Genomic DNA, 18,890 nt, shown 5'->3' on the forward strand with positions numbered 1-18,890 from the left:
GACGCGACTAGCGGGTAGGTAGGCGCATGCGTCAGCCGCCTGCGTTTAGAACGCAGGCGCCGTCTTGGAAGAACGGCTTCCGGTGCTGGGCTGGCTTCCGGCGGACGGAGGCGGTTTTGACCGTTGGACCTTGCGAGTGGTGTAGGGCTCAGGCGACGTCCAGGCTCCAGAGGCGAGAGAGGGTTAGCTCAGCGCCGGACTCCGTGGGCACCTCTGCGGCTGGGTCCTCCTCCTCGGTGGTGAGCGGCGACGCGCCATTTGGGAGGGGCAGGGGAGGCGGGCACCCTTCCGCCGACCCGGGATGGAAAACCAGGCGAAGCGCTCGGAATCCAGGGTTGCCAGATAAAATTAGGCGTACCCAGTTAAATCTGAATTTCACAGATTTTGTGCTTTTTAGCACAAATATAGTATAATACAAAATTAGTCATTGTTTATCTGAAATTTAAATTTAACTGGGCATCCTGTATTTTTATTTGCAAAACTGGCAGCCCTACCTGATCCCTTCCTTTGGTACTCGGCCGGCCTTCTCCCAAGCATGAGCGAGGAACCGCCTTCTATTTCTTCTGACAGCTTCTCCAGGCTTGAGGCAGCTGTTTCTGTGGGAAGGGGTTTCTTATGTATGAGCCAAGAAGCCTGTTGCTGTGTATGAAAAATAATATTCCTTACAACAGGCTTTTGAGATGGGTATTGTCGCTGTTTCATGGGCAGGAAACAAACCAAGCGAGGTAACGAGTTTCATCTGGGTTCCGCTGTTAACGAGATGCAGCCTGCGTAGGTTTGAGACCAATCCTACTTGGGAGGTTTCTCCTTACGGACCACGGTACCCTTCCCATGTGTTTGTTATCTTTCTGGATTAACAGCAGGAATCTGTTCCCTTTTTAATTGTTACTATTTCAAATGACATTGAGATTTGTCTTTAGAGTATTATCCCATTGAATTAGTACGATGAGGATACCGTGTTCCATACTCAGTTGTAATAATTCTTTTCTCTGTGTGGTTAAGGCACACAGCTTGATAAGGAATTAGGTTCGTTTGTGCCGGTTTTTAGTTTGCTTTTATGACTAAATTTATGTATACACACATACACATTCCTTTCCCCACTGCTGTTGCTAATACAAAAGACTATACACAAGTTCTTCATCTTGCTTTTTTTCACTTCACATTGTGTTCTAGAGATCACTCCCAATTTTGGAGATCTTCCTCATTCTCTTTTTATCTGCACAATAATTCATTGTGTAGCTGTATCTCATTAATCCTTTAATGATGAACATTTGGATGGGGGTCCCAATTTGGCTCTCCTTAGTAATAGTGCAAAACAACCCTGTGCATATATCATTGCATATTTTTGCAAGATAGGATCCCAGGAGTGAGATTGATCAGTCAAAGGGTAAATACATACGTAATTTTCTAGATATTTACAAATTTTTCTGCATGGGGTTCTGCCGTTTTGTACTCTACCACCATCATATGAGAGAGAGTAGTATTGGGGTCTATGGACGAAACTCAGGAGGTCATTGTTTCTGAAACTTTGTGCAGAATGTTAGGTGGATTTGTCCAGGGACAGGTCTAGACACTGGCAGTCTGTCCCCTATAATTGCTCATGCCTGACATGTAAGGTACTCAATATATATTTGTTGAATAATGAGTACATTTCATCAGATTCTCAGAGGAGTCTGGATTCCATAAGGGTAATTCGAAGATGATCAGTTTTTTCAAAGCACCTTAAATAGAGTAGTTACTGTATTTCCTTCTCTCTCTCTCTCTCTCTCTCCCCCTCCCCCTCTCTCCCCCTCTCTCTCCCTCCCCCTCTCCCCCCCCCCCCCCCCCCTCTCCCCCCCCCTCCCTCCCTCTCTCCCTCCCTCCCTTCCATCTCTCTCTCTCTGTCTGATCTGAGATTCCTGTCCATATTTGTAAATAAACTGGGACATTACTGAGAGAGTGGAGAAACTCATTCACTTGCCACCATGGAGAGCAAGCTGTGTCCACGCTGTGATTGAAACACACTTTTTGAGGAGCTAGAGAAGTTTGTCCTCTAGCAGGAGGACAGACATGTGCATACACAAATAATGCTCAGATAGTGTGAAAAGTACTGTGTGAGCTGCTTGGGGAAGGAGGAACGTCTTTGTGTTGCCTGGGAGACGGTTGTATTAGCCACAGCGGTGAGGAATTGGAGATGATTGATACCTTGCAAATGAGGAGATATTTTCCAAGCTGAGAGTGAGGGGGCCATCATGTGCAAAGTCATGGAGATGGAAACATGCAAGGTGTGAGCAGCAGAATGGCAGGATGTTCTGTGTAGTTAGAGCCCAGAACATGTTAGAGGCAGAAACTATATCGAGAGGTGACCCTGGAAACAGAATTGGGGCCAAAGCATGAGGAGCTTCATAGGCTGTTCTTTGAAGGTTGAATTTTTTATTCTTTGGCCTTGAGATACTTGGATTTTTAAAAAATTTGAGGTGGTCTATTGTGATATTTTCTAGAAACGACTCTCATGGCTTGGGAGGAGCATCTCAGTAAGTCACTTAGGGTAATGACTCTGGAATCAAGAGTTGGGTATGAATCCCTCTTCATCATACACCACCTGTGTGATTCTGGGCTGTTCACGTATGCTCTTTGGGCCTGGGCGACCTCATCTGCACAGTGGGGCTAATGATACCATGTTCAGGTATGTTGTAAGGATTTAGTAAGACATGCATCGCTTGCCATATAGTCGTTTCACCATCAATAATGACAGTAACCCTTTTCTGACACTTGGACTCCAGGGTCCTTCAGGTTTTTGAAACTATTTTAGTTGTAGTGACTTCTGTGGAGGCTTTTTGGACACTGCTAGAAGTGTCCTGGAGCCAGCTTGCTTGTGCCATCCCTGATGGCAGGTGCCCCTGACTGGTGACAGGATGTAATGCTTTGTTGGCCTCACTGAACTCTACTTCGATTGTGCCTTCATTGAAAATTTCCTGCTCTAATGCAAAATGTTCATCTTTTAGAGGTTTTTATTTAGCAGTTAGAAATGGAGTCGGCATATCTTCAAAAGAATCTTGGGACGTGTCTAACTCAAGGTCTTGCAGAAGTGGCAAGGATGCGCCCAGTGGATCCAATAGAATACTTAGCATTGTGGATTTACAATTATAAGAACAATGTGACCATGGAGCAACAAGTAAGTATGGATCTTCTTTTTTTTTTAATTTATTTTTTATTGAAGTATAGTTGATTTACAATGTTATGTTAGTTTCAGGTCTACAGCAAAGTGATCAGTTATGCATATATATATGTGTGTGTGTGTGTGTATATATATATACACACACACACACATATTTTTTTCAGATTCTTTTTCCATATAGGTTATTACAAAATATTCAGTATAGTTCCCTGCACTGTACAGTAGGTCCTTGTTGTTTATCTATTTTATATATAGTAGTGTATATATGTTACTCCCAAATTCCTGATTTATCTCTCTCCTCCCAGCCTTTCCCTTTTGGTAATCATAAGTTTGTTTTCTAAGTCTGTGAGTCTGTTTCTGTTTTGTTAATAATTTCATTTGGATCATTTTTTAGATTCCACATATAACTGATATCATATAATATTTGTCTTTCTCTGTCTGACTTATTTCACTTAATATGATAATCTCTAGGTCCATCCATGTTGCTACAAATGGCATTATTTCATTCATTTTTATGGCTGAGTAGTATTCCATTGTATATATGTACCACATCTTCTTTATCCATTCATCTGTCAGTGGACATTTAGGTTGCTTCCATGTCTTGGCTATTGTAAGTAGTGCTGCAGTGAACATTGGGGTGCATGTAGCTTTTCAAATTATAGTTTTCTCCAGATATATGCCCAGGAGTGGGATAGAAGCATCATATGCACTCTATTTTTAGTTTTTTTTAAGAAACCTCCACACTGTTCTCCATAGTGACTGTACCAATTTATATTCCCACCAACAGTGTAGGAGGGTTCCCTTTCCTCCACACCTTCTCCAGCATTTATTATTTGTAGACTTTCTGACTGGTGTGAGGTGATACCTCATAGTTTTGATTTGCATTTCTCTAGTAATTAGTGATGCTGAGCAGCTTTTCATGTGCCTTTGGCCATCTGTATGTCTTCTTTGGAGAAATGCCTATTTAGATCTTCTGCCCATTTTTGGATTGGGTTGTTTGTTTTTCTGATATTGAGCTATATGAGCTGTTCGTATAGTTTGGAGATTAATCCCTGTTGGTTGCATCGTTTGCAAATATTTTCTCCCATTCCATAGGTTGTCTTTTTGTTTATGGCTTCCTTTGCTGTGCAAAAGTTTTTAAGTTTAATCAGGTCCCATTTGTTTATTTTTGTTTTTATTTCCATTACTCTAGGAGATGGATCCAAAAAAGATATTGCTGTGATTTAGGTCAAAGAGTGTCCTGCCTATGTTTTGCTCTATAAGTTTTATAGTATCCAGTCTTACATTTAGCGCTTTAATCCATTTTGAGTTTATTTTTGTGTATGGTGCTAGAGAATGTTCTAATTTCATTCTTTTACAGGTAGCTGTCCAGTTTTCCCAGCACCACTTATTGAAGAGACTGTCTTTTCTCCATTAATTGACCATAGGTGCTTGGGTTTATTTCTGGGCCTTCTATCCTGTTCCATTGTGGATCTTCTTTTATAAAATTAGAGGAGTGAAATAATTGGTCCAGCTTCTTTGCTTTTTAAAAAAAGTTCAATATTATCATTTCTTTCTATTATAAAAATAGTATGTTTATTATTACAAAACTTAGATGAAAAAGTAGAAAGAAGAAAATAAAGAAGACCTCTATTTAGATTCTTAGGTATTTTTAGGTATTCTAGTCTTTTTTCTACACATTTGCCTGGAGATTTTTTTTTTTACACAATTGTGATTGTATGTGCTGTGTAATTTTAATTTTGTGTTCTTTGTTGAAATAAAACACACATTTCCCCAAATTATTATACAGTTTCCAAATGGATAGACTATAATTTGCTTAATCCTTTCCCTACTGTTGGAGATTAAGATGCTGTTAAGATTGTTTTTACAGATTGTTTTATCTGTAATTAGTCACATGATGATTTTTTTTTTTAAACCATGTTAGAGACAAGAGGAAATGGCCCAGTTGGAGCAGGAAAGAGAATTAGCTGTGATGGAGCAGGAAATGATGGAGAGACTTAAAGCAGAGGAGTTCCTGTTTCAGCAGGTGAGACAAGAGAGTTGGTGATTGGAACTAGTGGAGTCACCCTTGGTGTGGTGCAACCCAGGTGTTGAAAAACTCATCTCTTGTGCTTAGATGTAGCTTTCTTATATCTTCATCTTTATGTCTGTATGTGGCTTCTTTACTGGAGAAGAAGCAGTGATGAGGTAGGAGGAAAACCCAGAGAGTCTGCTGTCACAGAAGCCAAGGGGACAGCGTCTCAATGAGACCTGAGTGGTCAACCATGTCTGTGGCTGGTTGAGTGGGAACAGAACTGCCAAGTCTCATTTAAGGCCACTGGTGACCTTGGTGGGAGCACCGAATGTGGGGTGGGGTAAAGCAGGGGAGATGGAGATGGTGAGTACAGGTAATGCTTTCAAGGAGATTTTCAGGGAAGGAGTTTTCTTTTGTTTATTTGTTTGGTTTTTTTAAGGAACTGAGTGGAGGGGAGTGGTTGATGTAAAGAAATAAAGGGGATGATTACTAGAGTCAACTTTTCATGGAGACCAGAGGAAATTGGCTCTGGAACACAGGTTAGGCGGGTGGAGGGGCCCTTCTTTGATTCTTTGATTCAAGGAAAGAGAGGACGGTGTTAGGTACATGTGGTGTGTAGATTTTGTGGCAAAAGTTGAAAGCAGTTTCTGTGTGACTGTTTCTCTTTTGTAAAGTAGGGACCCTGATCATCTGCCCAGAATGAGGTGGTAAGGTAGGAGGTGTGGGGAGAGTGGTGAAGGTTTGAAACAGTGGCTTTGGAGAGGTAGAGTTGACCAAGGAAACTTAGCATCCCTCGGTAGCACTGAATTCCCTGAGACCAAGCAGTCATAATGGGGCCTTTTGGTTTGGTTTTGTGATGATGTGATTTTCTCCACCTAGGGCTGGATATTTGAGTGAGGATGTGGAGGAGACAGACCTTTGACTGAAGTGAGTTTGGGTTAGCAGGATTGGGGAGCTAAAGATGTTGGTTTGAAAATGGTTGAAGAGGTGGGTCATGGAGTATAAACCAGAGAGGGGCAAGTTCTAGAGTGGCTTCTGGACTAATTTAATTTATGGAGCTCTTGTAAACCAAGTTGGAGCCACCCTATACTGCTGTCATATGGTACTTAACTCTAGAGTCTCAACTCCAGTTTACATATTATAAAAAGGGAAAGAAGCCTGTTATTTGGGTGTGTGGATAAAAAAGGAAAATGTAGACATGGAAACTAGCTTCTCTGTCTTGTCTCCCATCCTTGATACTGGGGTAGATCATTCTAGGCACCTTAGATGGATATGGCTATTCTAAGCACCTTTACTGCTTCTGAGTCTCCATCTTTCAGTCATTTGGCTTATTTTTGTGGGGTGGTTGCACAGTGTTGAGTTGGATGTTAAATGACTATCCAAATGGGCAAATGTCTGCTGCAGTCGCCCCAACTTTGAGTGAGGATCTGCCCTGCCTCTTCCAGCTCCTAGAGCTGGCATCTGTCCCCTGTCTATCAGAATAAGAACTTCTCAGCAGTTCTCCTTCCCTAAGATAGTTAGATCACAGATATGGAGATGTTTAATTTGCTTTGACTCATCTTCTTTACCTTACTTAAGTAAAATTTGGCAATACTGGAACCCAAACGTCTTTCTAGCTGTATCAGTATGAAGCCATCCCCTGTGCATCAAACCCTAAGCATTGTATTGGGGGTGGAAGACATAGTGATATCCTGCAGAAGATGTGGTGGCCCATTAAAGAAGTGGATTGGTGGGCAGAGATAGATGAGAGGAGGAGAAGGGACGGGTAGACCAACAGATGAAGAAAAAGAGAGAGGCCTCTCCGTGTCCCCTGAGTCAAGTGAGCTGGAAGGTCAGGATTCTGGTCACCTGCCTGTTGGTTGCAAGAGCAGGTGTCCTCATAAATTCAAGGACTTGAAATTCCTTGAAATTTTAGGCATTCTCCAGCAAGCCTGGGTCCTTGTGAGCAGGGCAACATTTTTCTTGCTGTTTTCTGCTTAAGAGTTCATTTTGGAAGTACTGGCTTTTGTATTTCTTTGAATGTTTTTCTAATGGTTGGACACATGTGTGAAGAAAGCGATTGGGTTTCGAACATTTCCTGAAAATGTTAAGAAACTGGTTATGTTGACCAATGTGGTTGGTATTTAGCAACTGCACTTTGTGTTATTGTTGAGAGGTTAATTTCGCTTCCTCTACAAATATCTGAAAGTTGATTGAATGATAACGTTCCTGCATTTTGGCTACGTAGCCCATCACTTTTATCTTAGTGGGGATGATATAGGAATATGAAGAAATTACCTTAAACAGCCCTTTGTGAATAAATATTAATCACTGTTTATTATCTCTTTGTAAAAATGTATTTTTTTTAAATGCATTTAAAAACATAGTTTTAAAGTGCTCTTAATGGAATGAGCTTATATTAGGTCGTTTATGGGGTGGCACTGGACTGATGGTGAGAAATTATTTTCTAGCTGAGGTTGACAGACTCTTTCTGTAAAGGTGGATATTTTATGATTTTCAGGCCAAGAAGCAAAATTGAGGATGTTATGTAGGGATTATGGTATACTATGTAGCTATAACAAGAGAGAAAATAAATTTCTACAAATGTTTTATTGATGAAGTAAAAATTTAAAAAAATCAAATACAGTTTTTTCTGCAGTGTAGGCTTATTATTGAGAAGAATTACATTCCCTTTTTAAAGATAACGTTTCACTTAGTTGGAGTTCAAAGATAATGTTCCCTGTCATCAAAATGTATTGAAAATATGTATCTGTTAATGCTGATCTGGAATGAGATTTTATGTGTATCATCTTTGAAAAATGTCTTTTCCCTCATAGGTCCTGCCAAATATTGATATCAGTTCATGTGCCTATAATTTTGAGTGTATTCATCTCTTGGAAGGCGCCTGTAGAATTCTATTAGATTTTCCTCTTGATATTTGTCTTTTAGCCACTAGCTGGTAGGTTAATCCCTTCCAGTTGAAGGTTGGTGAAAACTTCTCAGTTACACAGTTAGATGGATTTTGAAATGTGGGAATTTCCTTTGCACTTACGTCAAGGCCTAAAAACACTCTGGAACTATAGTTTGAGCTTGGAAAATGTATCTGTCACAAATTTGTGTGGGAATGGAAATCCCGTTTCTGACAGCACTGGGAGTGTATAAAGCAGCTTGACATTGTGATTCAGAAAATTAGTTGTTGCTGAAATGACTTTCCTGCAGTGTAAGTTTTACATATGATGCTGTTTTGCCTTGTAGGCAACTTTTAGGTTAAATTGATTTAAAATCGTTATTAAGTCTGCAGCGGAAGCTAATTTCCAAAGCTATTTAATGTTTGATAATTGTAGTTGAAAATGGTCTTCTCATTAAGAAAAACGTCAGTCTTGTCCCTGAGCTCAAAAATTCACAATAAAACATTACCACTGTTGAGCCATGGAACTGTGGGGTGGTAGGGCAAGTCAAGATATATTCAGCTTCTACTTCTGACACAAATTCACCAGAAATGATGCTTAAGTTCATAAGGGTAAATGAAGGTCACTGTTGACACTGTTACTGAACCAAACGGGTCTGCTCGCCCAACGCACAGCAAAGCCAAATCTATTGACAGTGGGTTCTAGTGAAGGAAAGTACAGAGTTTACTGCAGGGCGCCAAGCAAGGAAGAGGGAGACAAGCCTCGGATCCACTCCAACTGAGTCTTTGAGTGAGGGGTTTTCTTAAAGGGGAAGAGCAAAGAGGCTAGGATTAATCTTGTGATGTTTCTGTGACATTTCTTTGCTTTTTTTTTAATTGAAGTATAGCTGATTTACAATATTGTGTTAGTTTCGGGTGTACAGCGAAGTGGTTATATATACATATATATGTATATATCTGTGTTCTTTTTCATTCTATTTTGTTATAGTTTATTACGAGATATTGAATATAGTTCCCTGTGCTGTACAGTAAATCCTTGTTGTTTATTTTATATATGGTAGTGTGCATCTGTTAATCCCCTACTCCCAGTTTAATCCTCCCCCTTTTGGTAATCATAAGTTTGTTTTCTATGTCTGTGAATCTGTTTCTGTTTTTTAAATACGTTCATTTGTACTGTTTTTCAGTTTCCACATATAAGTGATATCATATGATACTTGTCTTTCTCTGACTTACTTCACTTAGTATGATAATCTCTAGGTCCATCCATGTTGCTGCAGCACTTCTGTTATATTTCTTAGTCATTGATTTTTTTCAGTCAGTGATCGAATTTTTCAGTCATTTTGAACTCAACATTGACTCCTTTGGAAGTCAGGTTGTCTCCAGTTTACAGTTCTCCAGCCAGGTGGTCCACGGCTTGGGGGGGTCTGTTAGCTCATCTTGTCCTAGAGAAACAACCTGAGTTTGTACATTAATGATTATATCTATAATAGCAATTTTAGTACATTAACTATGCTATTGACAACAGTAATTTTAGTCATCTGACTCTGGTTGATTAGTGTTCAGTTAGCACAGGATTGAGGTCAGAGGGGACAAGAAAGGGAATAAAGTTTTGGATAGAGAGATTAATCAGAAACTCAGTAAGGGAACTCAGCTTTAGGGGGGACTCGGTTTCAACACTGCTGGCTCAATAACACATGATAGAGTCAGATATTTTCTGCAGAGTAGCTGCTGTTGAATCATAAAATGAGAACTCATAGGTTTTAAACACTATGTTTTCACCAACTTTGTAAATTTTGTCCAATTAAGCCTTTTTCTGTTCCATACAAACTTTTATCACTGTTTGTTGTAACACATCTGAGCAGATGTCACATCTGGTTGTACTGAATTAATGTTCCTCAATGTCTTTGAAGATGTTCTTGCCTGTAGTACTGTTCATGAAGACTGTTCATAGTGGTTGATTTTTCAGTCACTGCAAACTCAACATTGACTCCTTTGATAAACAACAACTAAGCAGTGTTGGGAGCGTTTGTCTACTCATCAAGAGCCAGGGAAAACCACTCAGAACCCTTTTGCCTTTGCCTTTAATTGACCATTGAGTTTGCTCCCCGTGTAATCAACTCTTTGAGCAGCGGTGCTCACTAAAAGGATAATAATCTTAAGTTTATGTTTTTTCTGGACATTGAATTCTCACTTGTTTTAATTGAATCACCATTGATAAATGTACTTCTTTGCTTGGGATCTTACTTTTGTTGCCGCCTCCGTTTCATTTTTAATTTTTGTGAAGAAATCCTGCTCTCATGAAGTAATTCTGTTTTAAATTTCTTAATACTTCTGACCTTTGCATTCGTGTGAATTGAGAAGATCGTGATGAGTGCGTCCTCTGGTAATGCTGATATTTACTGTATTCTTTTAGTACAGTGTCGTTGCATGAGAAACACTGTCCTGTGCTGTTTAATCTGATAATAAAGTAACCCACACTCCACTGTGTTTTAAAAGGACAACATTCAAAATCCACTTCTTTTCTTGTTTTGTTATGATGGGTAATGCACCGATTAAAAAAAAAAAAAAAAAAAGTCCCGGTATAGTGGTACCGTGGCACTCCAAACGCTGTGAGTTATAATGGTGTCACTGAACTTGCAGTGTGCTGAGCAGCAGTGCAAGGTAGTGAGAGTACCACCTGTGGTCTCTGTTGCGTACACTCAGCTGTGCTGTCATGGGGCAGAAGCAGTCACACTAAATGAGTGAGCGTGAGCGTGGCAGTGTTTTAATAGAGCTTTATTTATAGACACTGACACTTGAATTTCATATAATTTTCATGTGCAATGAAATATTATTCTTTTGATATTATTCAACCATGAAAAATGTATAAAAACCATTCTTCACTCGTGGGCTGTACAAAAACAGGCGTTGGGTTAGGCTTGGCCCAAGGAGTTTAGTCTACCGACCCCTGTTCTCGCGTGGCTAGGATATATGTTGAGTTGGGACCAAATATGTTGTTGATCATCTCTGGTTTAAGATAATCTACTTAAAATGTTCTTATCTACTATTTTACAACCAAGGTTTGGCTATTTGAAGATCCATCTGTGCTTAAAGAGATTTTATCCAAAAAAAAAAAAAAAAAAACTGCAGTCTCATTTGTAGCTTCAGGAAGAACAGAGAAAACGACTTGATTTTGTACAAATAGTGCTTTTCTAAAATTAGCAATTAAGGAAGCTTCCTTTTTAATTTTCTACTTCAGGAAATATTTGTAAAAGCTAAAGTATTGGGTGGTTGTGACCATTTATTTTTGTAAGTTTCTGAAATTTAGGTGGGCATAAACTTAATTATCCTGGGACACTTTAGAGTAATAGGGTGAATTCCTTGCAATTGATCTGACTCTAATATGACTTATTTATTTCTGAATGTTCAGCAACAGTTGGCATTCCAGCTGGAGTTGGAAATGCAAGAAAAAGAGAGACAGAGAATAGAAGAACTGCAGAGAGCTCAAGAGCAACTTGAGAAGGTAATTTGAAGTTTTATAAATGTCTCTTTTATTCAAAACCTCTGAGAATCCTCAAACTGTTTCTTCCAGCTGTTATAGCAGGGGATTCATAGTCTAGAGACCTTCCAGGAAGGTCTAATGTTGCCAGGAAGCCCTGGTCAACATTTTAGTCAAGAGATAGTTGTTCCTAATTATGGTAGCTGATACTGAAGTTCTTTGTAGTATTGGGGGTATTCTGATCTCTGAGGCAATAGTTTGTTTCTTTTCTTCATGTTAGATGTATTACCAACAATACTTTACATTTAAAACTATGTTTGGGGGACTTTCCTGGTGGCACAGTGGTTAAGAATCCGCCTGCCATAGCAGGGGACATGGGTTCAATCCCTGGTCCAGGAAGATCCCATATGCCGTGGAGCAACTAAGCCCGTGCGCCGCAACTACTGAGCCTGCGCTCTAGAGCCCGTGAACCACACTGCTGAGCCCACGTGCCGCAGCTACTGAAGCCCACGCGCTTAGAGCCTGTGCTCCACAACGAGAGAAGCCACCACAATGAGAAGCCTGCGCACTGCAACGAAGAGTAACCCCTGCTTGCCACAACTAGAGAAAGCCCGTGTGCAGCAACGAAGACCCAACGCAGCCAAAAATATATATATATGTATGTTTTTATTTGGATTTTTCATGTCTTTCTTTAAATAAACTTCAGTAACTTATGTCAAAAAAGTCCATCTCCATTGACTGTGTCTGTGTTTTTTTTAATAAGTTTATTTTATTATTTTGGCTGCATTGGGTCTTCATTGCTGCGCGTGGGCTTTTCTCTGGTTGCGGTGTGTGGGCTTCTCATTGCAGTGGCTTCTCTTGTTGGCGGAGCACGGGCTTCAGTAGTTGTGGCATGTGGGCTCGGTAGTTGTGGTACACAGGCTTAGTTGTTCCGCAGCATGTGGGATCTTGGACCAGGGCTCGAATCTGTGTCCCCTGCATTGGCAGGCGGATTCTTAACCACTGTGCCACCAGGGAAGCCCCCAGACTGTGTCTGTCTTATGTCAAGCCTCTTGCTTGGCTAATGTTTCCTTGTATCCGAAAAGTATGTGTCGTATAGACCAAACTTCTGCATGACTGAGTTATACTTTTCAACTGGATATTTCATATTGTATGCTTATAGCTAGTATCTGTTACTCAAATGTTACTCCTCTATTTATTCCGAAATTAAAATTTTAAAAAGAAGCAGGTTTTGTAGAAGATGTTTATTAATGGCTTAGATGAAGTCATCATTATTTAAAGCAATTTTAAAAAGTAGGAAGGGTAAATTAAATTTTTTTAAAAGATGAGATTTAATTAATTAGTTATTTTTTTAACTCTTGAGGTAAATTCAATTCTTTTCTTCTCATCAATGTACTATGCTCTTCATTCTATAATAAGAGATTAATCTACTAAGAATTGTTCTTGACAAAGTGAAATCATTTAGTCCTGTTGTAGCCCAAGTGTCAGAAAACTACTTTTGTGAGTCAAAAAGATGAGATTTTAAAAGGATAAATTCAAACCTCTGTACATAGTTTTAAAAAACACCGATGCTGATCTATCTTTGTCTGAATATGGTAGGACACATGGGTACCCATGCATGCACACACACGTAAATGCATACCCCCTTCCTCTTCAGTTAAGATTCCGTGATTGCAAAAGAAAGAAGAACCAGAATACATCAAGAAGACGGTGATCAAAATAATAAGAGGATTGAAAGTATTTTTTATTGAGATGCCTGATAGCTATATCTGAGTGCTGGGAAGTCTGTGATTTATAGAAGGGATTGGCTCCAGAGGGTCCCATTCATGTTACTCTATGGCCATTACCAGACTATGTGACCAGAGCCACTGTAGCTTTAATAAGTCATGTTCCTACTGGCTTATCACCCCTCTCTTCCCTGCAACATACTGCTGCTTGACCCCTTGCTCAGAGACAAATTCACCCATGTCTTTTTGTCCTCGCCTTTTTATGGCTTCAGAGACATAACTTAAACTATCAGTTGCAAAAGGAAGTTTATTGGAAGGATCCTGGGTTGAAGAAAGTGTTTTACAACTAAACTGTGAAGGGCTCTGGTTGAGTTGGGTCTTCCAGACCTTTGGGAGCAAGAGAATCAATGCTGCCAGGGCTCTTACCTCTGCTGTTGTCTCTCACTGTGGCCTGGTTTGCTGCACATGGGTGAGGATCACGGTCCTTAATAGTTCCTGGGTCTTGTAATGTGGGTTCCTGGGTCTCCTACTGTCTGAGAGGAATAGATTCCTTTCTTTTGGGTTTCAGTTAAGAAAAGAATCTTGGGGAAGGATTCTGACTGGCTTAGTTTGTGTCAAGTATCCATCCCTTGGCTGGGCAACAGAGTCCTGTGAGAATATATGCTTTCCCACCAGAGCCATGTGGTTGTGGGATAAGACATGCCCAGGAGAAGGGAATGATCTTGAGAAAGCCATATACGTACGATATATGTCCCCAATAATCAGGGTGACTGTATGTGATCACAAGATCACTAATCTTTTTTTTGCGGTACGGGGGCCTCTCACTGTTGTGGCCTCTCCCGTTGCGGAGCACAGGCTCCGGACGCGCAGGCTCAGTGGCCATGGCTCACGGGCCCAGCCGCTCTGCGGCATGTGGGATCTTCCCAGACCGGGGCATGAACCCGTGTCCCCTGCATCGGCAGGCGGACTCTTCAACCACTGCGCCACCAGGGAAGCCCGATCACTAATCTTTGAACAGTTGAAATGAATCAGCTCAGGAGCAGTTAAGTCAGCCTGCTGCCTTAGAATGAAAAGATAGAGGCCACAGCAAGGTTTGGCTTGGTTAGCAGATTCTACATTTTCACATTCAGAAAGCAGTCGCCCATGTGTTCAGAGCATTATAGAGGGCATTGTCCAGGTACTGTGGAGAGGTGTCCTGTATTGGATAGTGCCTTGGGCCAGATTAATTCCCTCAGAAATATTTGCTTCTTTTTTACTATGTATAAAATTCTACATAACTGTCAGTTCTTTCAAAATCTCGTATTCTAAGAGTTTATTAAAATTATTATTTTGTCACTTTCCAAATTTGCTAGTAATTTGGCTTCAGGGTTAGTGAAATAGTTAGCCTTTTTCATTTTTTAAAAAGTTCTATTTAATTATAGACAGAACCTCGTAGTCACCTCTTAATAGAGTATTAAATGAGACTATCTGCAGTTTTGTATTCACATTGCTCCTTTAAGAGGGACAGCATTTTTGCTGTTAAATTGATCATAATGTAAAAATAAAATGCTTGAAAATTAAACATGGAATCAAAATAAAAAGTATATTAAAAGTATTTTTCTTCATTTTTTTGTATTATAGGAGTTGAGAATGAATATGGAAAGTATAGCTAAGGGTGAAGATATTTCACATGGAGAGGTGAGAAGAAAAAGTTACTCTATATTATGGGAAATGAATAAGTATCCTGGAATGTAAAGCTTAATTTTGATGCATTAATAGCTAAATTTTTAATAAGGAGATTATCAAAACTGATAGTCCAAATACATAGCCTAGTAACAACAAGTTACAAATACGATGTGCTTTAAAGCAAGCTCTCCAAGTGGGTAGAACTGGGAGATGCGGGTGGTTTGGTATTTTTAAAAACCAGAATATTGTGAGATTATTGACCGCATGATTACATGCAATGATATGTTTTAAATTTCTGATGTATTTTTTTAAACACGTTTTTGCGTTTATTCCTGGAATTCTCTTGTCATTAACAGGTATTGGTTCGTTCCATTAACTGACAGTGTTGAATTTTGATGTTGTAATACAGAAGTGTCTTAGCAAAACTGAAAGCAAATTAATGTATTAATCTCAAAATCATTTGAAAGTGAAAATGAGCTCTGTGATTGTAGGATGAAGCCGACTCAGGCAGAACACTAGCTGAAATTAGTGATCGATATGGAGCGCCGAACTTGAGCAGGGTGGAAGAACTTGATGAACCGATGCTATCGGATGTGAGTATCCTTAGGAAAGTGTTTTGTGAAAAGCAGATTTTTTTTTTTTTTTTTTTTTACTTTGGGAGAGCCTAGTGTATCTCAGGCCAAGGTTGGATGGCAAAATGGGCCTTTTGTTTCATAGAAAGAAAACCAGTGTTCTGGGTGCTGACTTATCCCTAATTTGCCTTCTGCCCTTCTGTGCACTGTGCTACTGGCCCCGAGGGTGAGAGTGGGCACTTGTCTGGCTCCACACAAATGTGTGGGCACTGATGGGGAGGTCACTGGGCATTAATGTGGATGGAGCAGTGTGCCCTCCTGTGTAGAGGGTGATATGTATATTTGGAAATGAGCCTTTGAAAATTTCAAAATCTCTTCAAAATACGTATTTAGAATCGTGGTGAAATACATAATCTTTCAATTAAATTTTGGGGGCCAACATTTTGGTTCTCAGTAGCAAACCGTGGAGCCAAGTAAATATCCTAATGAGGGTGCATGCTTTTAAAGTATATAAGTCCATTTGCTTATTTAATAAACATATAGTGTTTCCTATGCACCACATAAACTGTGCCCGATGCTTTTATGACCGAAAACAGGTCCTTCTTGACCTTGTCTAGGGAAGAAACAGACAACTGGACAAGCAGTTGATAGTCATTGGTAGAGTGAGCAGGTAATGTCTGGTCCAGAGCATTATGCTTGGAGAGCGAGAGGAGGGGCTGTTGCTAACAGGCCCATCAGCAGCTGTAACCCGGGACTGCCCTGGCAGAGGGCTGCACTGAGTCACCTGCATCAGTGGGCACTGACAAAGCGGGACAGCCACCCAGTTGAGGACCCTTGGTCAGGGAAGGCTTCCTGGAGGAAGTCAGCTTTGTCATTCAGTGGGGGAATGGGAGGCTGGGGAGGGGAGAAGAGAGAGTGGGAGATAGGGAGATATCAGAGCTGAGGCAGTGGAGAGCAGGGGCCAGACCATGAAAGGACTTGTAATCTGTGCTCAGACGTTTATATTTTATCCTGAAGGCAGTGGAGGCCAACATCAGAACTGTGTTTTAGGAAGGCCATCTGGCTATAGCGTGTAGAAGAGAATGCAGTGATCGATTTGAGGAGACCCACCAGGAGGCTATTTGTAATCTACAGAGGGATGGCACTGATGGCCTGAAGTAGTGAGTGGTGTTTTTAAGAGCTGTTCAGAAAGTGGAGCCAGGAGGATTTGGTGCTAATCAGTCAGTGGATACATTTTTATTTAATGGCTGCTGTGTTTTGGTGCCATGCAGGGAGCTAGAAAATACCAGTGAACAAAACAGATAGGGTTTCTGCCCTTTGGGGACCATGGGCCAGCGGGGCAGGTGGTCTGAGAGGACAGAGCAGGGAAACCTGACCTAGCCTGGGTGAGTCTTCTCCAGGAAATGACGTTTAAGGAGTTAGCCTGAGATGAGCCCAGTGGATGGAGAGAGCAAGATACTTTCAAGGAATGCACATAGTCCAGTATTTTGGCTGAGTTGAATGGAACTAGGAGAATGGTGTGATTTGAAGCTGGAGAAGTGGATAAAGGCCAGATCACACTGGGCTCTGTGTGTCCTCTTAAGGATTTTGGACTTATGTGCAGTGGGAGTCATTGAAAGGGTTTATGTAAGGATTAGATATGTGTTTTTAGAAGGTGGAGAAAGGATCTGAGTGGACAGGAGTGGAAACAGGAGACCACTTAGGAGGTTATCACAGTCATCCAGATGCAAGATGACCAGGGCTAGGACCAGACAGCAGAGATAGGGACAGCTGAGTGGACTTGATATCAGCTGGGAAGATAAGGGAGAGAAAGAAGTCAAGGATGAAGCCCAGATTTCTGCCTTGGGCAACTGAACTCTTCACCATTTTTTGAGCTTTACCATTCGTTAAATTGAGGAACATATGAAGAGAAAGTAGGTTTTGTGAAAATGATGTCTTCAGTTGTGGACATGTTGATTTCAGGTCACTCTGAGGTATGCAGGTGAAAATGGCCAAAGACCCCTTGAAGTATGTTATGGGTCTGGAGGAAGGAGAGAGGTCCAGGCAGGAGAGATGAATTCAACAGTCATCAGCATATATGCTAAGTGAAGCTAGGAGAGTGAGTCAGGTTACCTGGCTCACATGAGAAATTTCAACATTTAAGGGATGCGTACAGGACCCCTGCAAGAAGGATACGGATAACAATAAGAGAGAATAGCAAGAGAAGTAGAAGAAAGGATGGGTTGATAAATACATTGAGAACACAGTTAAATTATTATTATATTGACTTCGGATTTTATTTGAAATAATCTGAAACTATCAAAAAGCTTCATTTACATAGTCACATAGAAGTTACCTAAGCTTAAATTTTCTGTGGCTTGTACATTTCACAGTTCTAGTTGTATTTTAAAACATATTTACTTTTTGTTTTTAGGTTGCATTAAACATTGATCAAGATTTGTAGGATCAACCAACCAAAGAACAATAAATTTTTCTTCTTCTTTCAAGTTTCAAAATAGGAGGTCGCCAATTGTTTTTTTCCCTCCAAACTTGAACTCTGCTTTTCCTCCCTCTAAAGACAGCTTTATAAATGGGCTTCAAGAGTGGCCTTAAAATACTGTTTTGATTACTTGTATGACACCATTTTGATTACTTGTATGATGCCAGTGAGAGAACAGGAGAGAGTGTTTCCCAAAGCAACGAAAAGGGGCAAATGGGAGACAAGCTGAAAAGAATGTGTGCATCTATGTGAGAACAAGATTTCCTGAGTTGAAAGTTACTGGTTCTATGAGAAGTGAAAGGGGCTGCCACTGTGTAGAGCTCAGGAATTGTCAACATGCTTTAGATATGGTGGTTCCTCCTGGGAGTGCACTGCAAAGATTCCCCCAGTTTGCTGGGGAGTGATGCTTTGTAGTACCACTTAATCCATGCTTATTGATGGGGCTGGGATGGGGAGGGATGCAAAGGTCCCAGGGACAGGGTAGCATTGTTTTTTCTGGAACAGTCACTGGGCAGAGGCCCTGTGCTGCTGTTGAAAGGAAGATCTTAGTGGACACAGGCCGTGCAAGGTGCTTCCTTCAGGGGATGCTGGGTGGTCTGTGGACCTTGACTGCACTCTTGGCCTCCTGGAGGTTTCAGGTCTAACTTTGAGCTTTAGGGAGAATTTTGCTTCTTTTATAAAATTCTTCCAAACCTAAGTCTATGTTATGAGTTCTTTCTGTTCTTTAAGGAATGGTGGAAGCATAAATGCCAGGAAGAGGCTTCTTTAAAAAAAAAAGAATTCTGTTTTTGGTTATAACATAACCTTTCCCGAGGCAGTGAGAACAGAACAGCCTAGTTGCTTAAGTGGGAAAAGAAAAAAGAAAAAAATAATGGGAAAAAAAGTCTATTTAATTAAAAGAAATGGGGCTT

General features: G+C 40.5%; 1 protein-coding gene across 1 annotated transcript; it reads left to right on the forward strand.

The window, feature by feature from the left end:
• Positions 1–104: 104 nt before the first annotated feature.
• Positions 105–18,676, forward strand: DYDC1 (DPY30 domain containing 1). Its single transcript, XM_027129734.1, has 7 exons — positions 105–239; positions 2,985–3,154; positions 5,082–5,183; positions 11,468–11,560; positions 14,884–14,940; positions 15,420–15,521; positions 17,914–18,676. The coding sequence occupies exons 2-7, from the start codon at positions 3,008–3,010 to the stop codon at positions 17,941–17,943; spliced, it is 531 nt and encodes a 176-aa protein (XP_026985535.1). The 5' UTR covers positions 105–239; positions 2,985–3,007; the 3' UTR covers positions 17,944–18,676.
• The last annotated feature ends 214 nt before the right edge of the window (positions 18,677–18,890 follow it).

Source organism: Aethalodelphis obliquidens, unplaced genomic scaffold (genome assembly GCF_003676395.1).
Source record: "Aethalodelphis obliquidens isolate GAN/ISIS:26980383/991018 unplaced genomic scaffold, ASM367639v1 scaffold37, whole genome shotgun sequence".
Taxonomy (NCBI): domain Eukaryota; kingdom Metazoa; phylum Chordata; class Mammalia; order Artiodactyla; family Delphinidae; genus Aethalodelphis; species Aethalodelphis obliquidens.

Coding starts and splice junctions, on each gene's coding strand:
- DYDC1 (XM_027129734.1), top strand. CDS start 3,008: ATGGAGTCGGCATATCTTCAAAAGAATCTTGGGACGTGTCTAACTCAA. Junction 11,561..14,883: donor CTCAAGAGCAACTTGAGAAG/GTAATTTGAAGT, acceptor TTTGTATTATAG/GAGTTGAGAATGAATATGGA. Junction 15,522..17,913: donor ATGAACCGATGCTATCGGAT/GTGAGTATCCTT, acceptor TTTTGTTTTTAG/GTTGCATTAAACATTGATCA.